General features: G+C 32.5%; 1 protein-coding gene across 4 annotated transcripts; it reads left to right on the top strand.

The window, feature by feature from the left end:
• Positions 1-1,913: 1,913 nt before the first annotated feature.
• Positions 1,914-8,029, top strand: LOC115968382 (allantoate deiminase 1-like). Of its 4 annotated transcripts, XM_031087769.1 has the most exons (12): positions 1,914-2,171; positions 3,019-3,101; positions 3,942-4,045; positions 4,115-4,199; positions 4,342-4,458; positions 4,992-5,101; positions 5,182-5,287; positions 5,427-5,513; positions 6,809-7,051; positions 7,161-7,286; positions 7,364-7,525; positions 7,609-8,029. In XM_031087769.1, exons 1-12 carry the CDS (start codon positions 2,069-2,071, stop codon positions 7,729-7,731), a joined length of 1,449 nt encoding a protein of 482 aa, XP_030943629.1. In that variant the 5' UTR covers positions 1,914-2,068; the 3' UTR covers positions 7,732-8,029. The 4 variants fall into 4 exon arrangements, with proteins under 4 accessions (XP_030943629.1, XP_030943630.1, XP_030943631.1 ...); XM_031087770.1 differs by lacking the exon at positions 7,609-8,029 and having other exon boundaries at positions 1,915-2,171; positions 7,161-7,281; positions 7,364-7,427; XM_031087771.1 differs by lacking the exons at positions 1,914-2,171; positions 3,019-3,101 and having other exon boundaries at positions 3,942-4,035.
• Positions 8,030-8,434: the final 405 nt, after the last annotated feature.

The raw sequence follows: 8,434 nt of genomic DNA, 5'->3' as shown, positions 1-8,434 counted from the left end.
GCGGTAGATTTTTAAAAATTCACATCCAATTAAAAAATAGTGAGTGGTGTAACATTACTTAAATTTTCATCAAGTGTAACTTGAATCCAACTCATATATATATATATATATATATAATTTTATTCTAAAATTTTATTCTTATTCATATGGAGGTAGTATTTTGAACTTTAGCCACCTGCAGTCAATGTTACAAAGCACGTGCACAAAGCATATAGGATCCATGGATGTAAATGCCTGGTTTATTTTTCCCTATTTTTCCTATTTTAAACTTTAGGTTACCCTATAACGAAAAATAATACTATATGTCTGATTTAATTTTTCCCTATTTTCCCTAATTGTATGCAACTAATATCTCACAACATGTGGGTTCCAGTTAGCTCAACTGGTAAAGTCTCTGATGGTTGTATAAGAGATCTGGGGTTCAATCCCCGCCTACACCAAAACTGATTGGTGTCTTGGTCTGATAATAAAGAGCTATTATCAGGAGCGAACGCCATATGTTGAAATTCTCTCTCCAAAAAAAAAAAAAAAAAATCTCACAACATATCCTATAAAAAATATATATATATATCTCACAACATAGTTTCTCAAATATATATTTATACTATCTATAAAAAGATTCTCCTCTTTAAACTGGACTTTTATGTGGTTCAGAAATACCCTTAAATCCTACATTTAATAGGAACAAAACTTGAAGACAACCTGATAAAGATATATCTCAAATTCCAAGTAAAATGGCTACAAAATAGGACATTCTCCTACTAATTCATACATTCAAAACAAACTTATCCAAAAATTAAAATTAAAAAAAAAAAAATCTTAATTCACTTTGATATTTCCCTCAAACATCTTAATTCAAATTATTTATTTATTTATTTTACTTTATCAAGACTCACCAGTTTCTTTTATTTAATTTTTTTTTTGAATTTTCATTTTCCTTAATTCCTAATCCCACATACACTAGATTTAAAAAAAAAAAAAAAAAAAAAAAAAAAAAAAAAAAACTCCTCTTTGGACTGGACTTTTATGTGGTTCATAAATACCCTTCAACCCTATGTTTAATAGAAACAAAACTTGAGGACAACTTGGTAAAAGTATATCTCCAACTCCACGTAAAATGCCTACAAAATAAGACACTCTCCTACTAATCTATGTCTTCAAAATAAACTTATCCAAAAATTAAAATAAATAAAATAAAATAAAAACCTTCTTAGTTCACTTTGATATTTCCCTCAAAACTAGTTCAAACTTTTTATTTATTTAATGATTTTACTTTATCAAGACTCACCGGTTTCTCTTATTTATTTATTTTTTTTTAATTTTCGTTTTCCTTAATTCCTAATCCCACGCGCTAGTGTATGTGTCTGTATGTATGTATATATATATATATATATATATATATCACAATATATAGGGTCCAGAAATGTATAATAACTATAATGAGTCTGAGTAACAAGTGTCAAAGTATATTGATTAAGATTGAATTTTTATTACTACAATCAATCAGTTTAGAATTTATTTGTTAACTTCTGCTATGTATTTTTTTTTTTTTTTTTTTTTACAATGAGACTCGCTCAATTACTGTGCCAACATCTGCTAAAAAAAAAAAAAAAAAAAAATAGTGCGCCGACACCAATAACAAAAACTAAACTTATAATCTAATGTGAAACAAATTTCTTTGTTAATATGGGAATCACAAAAAATGAAAAAAAAAAAAAATATATATATATATATATATGGGACTCACAAAAGATGGGCCCTACTGCCCCCACCCTTATTAGTCTTAGAGCAGAATATGAAATCACGTCACGACTCACGACTCACGACTCACGAGGGAGCAAGCCTCCACCACTGTATGATCTCTCACGCATTGCTTGGCTGGCGTTCAAATGGAGGATGCGTCAATACACAGAACTCACGACAAAAAAAAAAAAAACACACTCACGTTCCATTTATTGGCCGCCTCTCTGTCTCTGTCTCTATCTCTACCTCCTTCTCCTTCTCTGCCTTATTAAGACCCTTCTACGCTTCTAGCTTTTCCCATTTCAATTTCATCTTCATCACTATCATGAACACCCTCTATTCCTTCGTTCAATTCAAATATCTGCCTCTCTCTCTCTTACTGTTACTGTTATCTACTTCTTCTTCTGCTTCAGCTTATATATTTTCTGGTATTTCCATTCTCGTCTTCTTTTTCTTCCTCAATATCACTCCAAATATACATATAAAATAAGAAAAGAAAAGCAGCAGACAATTTTTTTTTTAATGTATTTTGGCAAAATATGAATATTCACATCAAATTCAAAGATGGGTTCTTTTGGTTTAGTCCTATGGTTTACTTATTGTTTGTTTCTTAGATTAATAATTTTGCCTTGGACAAAAGACAATATTGGCAAAAAAATGAATATTCGCATCAAGTTCAAAGATGGGTTCTTTGAGTTTAGTCCTATGGTTTACTTATTGTTTGTTTCTTAGATTTAATAATTTTGCTTGGACAAAAGACAATTTTTTTTTTTTTTTTTAATGTATATTGGCAAAAAATGAATATTCGCATCAAGTTCAAAGATGGGTTCTTTTAGTTTAGTCTTATGGTTTGCTTATTGTTTTTTTCTTGATTAATAATTTTGCTTGGACAATAGACTTTTTTTTTAAAAAAAAAATTTATATTGGCAAATAGTGAATATTCACATCAAAGTAATAAATGGGTTCTTTTAATTTAGTCATATAATTTGCTCAAATTTTTTTCTTGATTAATAATTTTTCTTGGACAATACACATTTTTTTTAATGTATATTGGCAAAGAGTAAATATTCACATCAAGTTCAAAGATTTGCTTATTTGATTAATAATTTTGCTTGGTTATTGACACTGACCTTTTCCTCTGCATTTGAATTGAGTCCATGAAAGTGACGTTTTTTATTGTTGGGGTTTGAATAATTTTCTTGTTTAATAATGGTTATTAGCTTAGCCTATGTTATGTTGATGATGATGATGATGGAAATGGTTTGTTTATTGAAGATGGTGAAATAAGCAGTAGGAATGATTTGTTTCGTGAAATCTTAAGGGATGAGGCAGTGGCAAGGCTTAATGAGCTTGGAAAGGTATAAAATTCTAGACCCAAATTAAATTTCTGACATATTTCTAATAAGTTTTATTAGGTAGTACTGCTAATGTTAATTTAATTACTACTGAATTAAAAATATTTGTGGGTTTTGCTGCAATAGCATTGTGGAGAATAGTTTGCTAATTTTATATATATATATATATATATATTTTTTTTTTTTTAAATTAGTGTTTATGGCCTCAACTTTGGGTGTCATTTGGAGTACTAATTTAGCTGTCATCTATAGGTTTTTCTGTCAATAAAAGCATGATTTGAAAAAAAAAAAAAACGATTTTGACCACCTTGTCAATGTTCCATTAAATAAGATGTAAGTTATTATTATTATTATTTATTGATGATGTACTTCTTCAATGATATACGAGTTGAATTTCTGTTACATGCGGAAAGGAATACAGGAATCCGATTTTTGCAACAACATTCAAGGTTTTCAATGCCTTTTTTCTCAGCCAATTGGGCAATGTTGAATGTTGATTTTTTTTTTTTAATTATTTATTTACAAATCCTCTTAAAATTTTGCTGCCTTATCCTCAAACAGCTATGATTTTGCATAAATCAGAACAAATATGTTATATGTCTGCAATCAAACATAGTCTGTATCACACACCATCTCATATATCCCCTGCCCCTAAGATTAAAATGCTCAACTTTCAATGTTTCTATAATCACCATTCAAATGGTAATCACCCCTTGAGTCTGGCCACTGCAATAAGTTAAAGAAAAAAGCTGCATTGAATTTTCCTCGGCTTTACTTTACTCAATATGTAACTTGTGCTGTGTGGTTATTTGTGAATGTTAATGTTGTTGCCTGCATAAGCAGGTAAGTGATGCAGATGGCTATCTTGAGAGAACATTCATGAGTCCAGCTTCTTTGAGGGCTGGTAACCTTATTCGTGGATGGATGGAGGATGCTGGTTTGAGAACGTTAGCTCTCTACCTTTTTATGTTGTAAACAGTGTTGGAAGTTCGACTGATGTTTATGTTGATTTCCAGTTGGGTAGACCAGTTGGGCAATTTACACGGTCGAGTTGAGGGAATGAATGCAAGTGCTGAGGCTCTGTTGATTGGTTCTCATCTGGTGATGCTCTCTTTTTTTCCCTATTTTTTAATTTAATATTTAGTTTGCATACAAATACATAAATACACGCCCACACACAGTGAACATGCCACGAAGACGTATTTCATCAATATTGATATGGGATATCCCTTCTTTATGATAGGATACTGTTGTTGATGCTGGTATATTTGATGGTTCGCTAGGCATAATCTCTGCATTATCTGCTCTGAAGGTTTTGAATGTCAATGGGACGATGGGAAAATTAAGGCGGCCGATTGAGGTCAGTAAGATAACAACTTGGGAACATTATATTTACTTTGTTTGTCTTGATTGATATTTAGTGGAAGAAGATTAATCTTTGTCTCTTCAGTAACATCTGGGAAAACCTTTTTATATCTGCCATTTAACTTGTAGGGAAAATATTTAAGATATGCTTTCCATCATTTGGGTTCCATTGACTTAAATTATGGTATAGTCTCGTTCATGTGCAAGAGAAGCATGTTACAACGTGGGAAGAGATTTAAAATCCTGCTATTGGTGAAACAAATAGATTACATGGATGAAATACAAAGGAAATATATTTTGAGACTCTGAAACATATATGTGAAACCTGATCTCTTGAATACATCAGTTCTTATTTTTTACTCTATTCTCCATCTAGAGCTTTAATTGACGCAGACTTAATCTTGTCCTGAATTGTTTTTACAGTACTGCAATCTGATTCAGCTGTAAATTTAGATTTGTAATATGTTGGAGGTGGTGGCTATGCAGCAATTCTGATTATAGATGTCAATGAATTTCCTACTATTTCAGGTGATTGCATTTAGTGATGAGGAGGGAGTGAGGTTTCACTCTACTTTCTTGGGCAGTGCTGCTTTAGCTGGTGTTTTACCACTTACAGCCTTGCAGATATCTGACAAGAGGTTTCCCTGAATAACTTTGAGCTTATATCTACTCATTATTCTGTTTATTATCAGTTTATTCACGCATGATCCTTTTTTAGTGGTGTGACAGTGCAAGATGCTCTGAAGGAAAACTCCCTAGAAATTACAGAGGAAAACTTGTTACAGCTCAAGTATGACCCAGGGTCTGTCTGGGGTTACGTTGAGGTATAACAGTCTACACCAATTATCTTGTGAACAAGGATGTACTGAATATCCTTTTTGTATTCAGCAATAAATTAAGTTATTTTAGCTTCTAGTATTCTGGGTGTGCATATTCAGTTCTTGTATTGGCTTGATGCTGCAGGTTCACATTGAACAGGGTCCTGTACTAGAATGGCTTGGTTTTCCTCTTGGTGTGGTTAAAGGCATAGCTGGCCAGACAAGACTAAAGGTATATAAAATTCTTCCAGTGTTTATTTTTTATTTTTTATTTTTTGCAGTAAAAGTGGTTTACTTGTATTTTGCATGATATTGCCATCTAAAATGTTTGCAATTCTCCTATCTGGTTTTTTTTGCCTGTGTTCTCCTTTGAATTACATTATTTTATAAGTTCCTTAGCTTTGTTATGCTTATTTTCTTTTCAGTGTTTGTAAAGTTTTAAATTTTGCTGAAAGATTGTCATATATACTACCATCGTCCCATTTTATTGGTTTCAAGTCCATTTTGGGATGTCTCAAAATATTGTCTGCATTGATATGTCAATAGACACAACTTGCCCTTGCATTTATTCAAAAGTCAATACCCTTTTTTCCATTAGCTTTATTTGAGTTTAAATTATGTAGCATAGTTTTGGAAATTTATACCTTTTTACTAGAAGACAATACATTAAATGATATTCCCATAAAAAAGTTGTATTTTCTAGATAAGATCAATAATATGGAACGGAGAAAATGTTGTATGATTGTACAAATTTAAGTGTGCATGTTGATGACTTGCATATGAATCTGAGCTAAGTGAATTTTATTCTATAATCATTCTAGCTCCCATATCAGTCCTATTCCATGCCAAAACAAAACCATTTTTTTGGGTTAATATATAAACTTGAAGTGATCCTCTTTCTGCCCTATCACCTTCTTGTGATATTTGGTTCTGTTTCTCCATCCTTTTGGAAATATTTTGTGATTTTTCTTGAGTACAGCCCATATAACAATCACGAAGGAGTATACCAATAGTTATTCATCACTTGTAGGCTCATTATAATCTTGTTATTCAGAACTTTCCTGCAGTTGTACAGCACCATTGTTCCAATTCTTTACAACAGAGATTTGATTTTGGTGAGACGTTTACTGTGCCTTGATTATTTTGAGTATGAGTTTCGCCAAGCTCATGTAAGAATTGGATTGCCAGATAGAAACTTTCTTTACCAGCTCAGGATTTAATACCAGAACTTGGTCTTGTAAGGTCTATATCCAAAATACACAAAACTACAAACTGTAGTTTGTTATACAAATTGAGATATAATGAAATCAATGAAGAGGAAGCATAGTGTCTCGTTTTTGGAATTTTAACAAAACACCTAGGATAGGCTAAAGTTAATTTTTGTATGGAATTTTCAACTCTACACATTTCTGCCTGGAGAATGTAAAGATAAGTGTAAATCAATGATAATATGCAGATGCTGATCTTATATCAAAATTGATATAATCTTTGGTTGTTGATGTTTTTGTTCCATATATATAATTGTAGGTTACAGTGAGAGGTTCACAGGGGCATGCCGGAACTGTTCCTATGTCTATGCGTCAGGATCCTATGGTTGCTGCTGCTGAATTAATAGTACTGTTGGAAAGTATCTGTAAAAACCCTAAAGATTTTCTATCTTATGATGGTCATTGCAATGATATATCACTTGAATCACTTTCCAGTTCTCTAGTCTGTACTGTTGGAGAGATATCAACATGGCCAAGTGCAAGTAATGTCATTCCAGGCCAGGTAAGAACTTTTATCTATGACTATGCTGATCTTGATAACAAAGCTCAAATTGGGATACCTTCTTGTTTATTGATAATGTCTGAATTCACAATGGACTTGTTGGAAAAAGGTGACATTCACTGTGGATTTACGAGCAATTGATGACATGGGACGTGAAGCTGTTATCTATGAATTATCTAATCAGATGTATAAAATATGTGAGAGGCGTTCTGTTTCATGTATCATCGATCGTAAGGTCTGGGACTTTATCTCATTATGCATTTCTTTTGTAACCCTCATAATCAATAACCTGGTTTGTTGTGGACATTTCAGCATGATGCGAATGCAGTGGTTTGTGATTCTGAATTGAGTTCTCAGCTGAAGTCTGCGGCTTACTCTGCACTCAGAAAAATGGCCGGTGACATTCAAGACAAAACACCTGCCTTAATGAGTGGTGCAGGACATGATGCCATGGCCATGTCTCATTTAACAAAGGTTTGTCCTGTTTTGCTTCATCGTCGACTTTTAGGAGGTGATATTTCATGTTATATGATAATAATCTGCAAAAACTTGAACAGGTTGGAATGCTATTTGTCCGGTGTCGTGGAGGTGTAAGTCATTCCCCTGCAGAGCATGTATTGGACGAAGATGTTTGGGCTACTGGTTTGGCAATCTTGGCGTTTCTGGAGACCCAATTGTAAAGTTAGAACATTTGTTGTCATTAATGTACAGTAGAGCAGTCATAATATCATCAACAACAATTCAATAACTAATCCATGATCTAGAAGATGAAGATCAGTGTTAAGTTCTTAGCAATTCAGAAATGGATGAAAAGAAGAATGAAAATGAGAAAGAAAATGAGAGTTACTTCAAGTGTAACCACCTCCTGAGCAATAGGGAGAGCTTGTGAAGAATAGAAAGAACAAGCCCGGTTAATTTTCTGGATATCCTTCATTCTTAGTCCTCTTATATAAAATTCTCCCTCCACAACTCTTAACATTTCCTGCCTAAAGAGTACGTACTAACTAATTGAAACTTTGACATCAGCATAACTAACTGACGTTAGCTTCAGCTTATCTAACTAATCCAGCACATCAGAAGTACTAACATATGTTGCAATACATGTTAACCTTCAGTACGTCACATTTGGATTTCTAACAATAAGGATGAACCAGAATTAGAGAAAGATACTGATTTTATAACATAGGAATACAAAGATGGTATATAAAACACAAGCATAACAATCCAACAAACAAAATGGATTTTGACTGGTTTATAAGTATCAAAATATTATGCAACGATTCAAGGAAAAGTGTTAGTCATATTTGTGTTTAGGGCTGGAACAGAACGGTTTCAGGCTTGACTTGCACCTCAACCCGATAAAACTCAAACTTGTACTTTTTA

This window comes from Quercus lobata, chromosome 11, assembly GCF_001633185.2.
Source record: "Quercus lobata isolate SW786 chromosome 11, ValleyOak3.0 Primary Assembly, whole genome shotgun sequence".
NCBI lineage: Eukaryota > Viridiplantae > Streptophyta > Magnoliopsida > Fagales > Fagaceae > Quercus > Quercus lobata.
The sequence above is the reverse complement of the archived record's forward strand: the minus strand, read 5'-3'. Positions and strand labels throughout refer to the sequence as shown.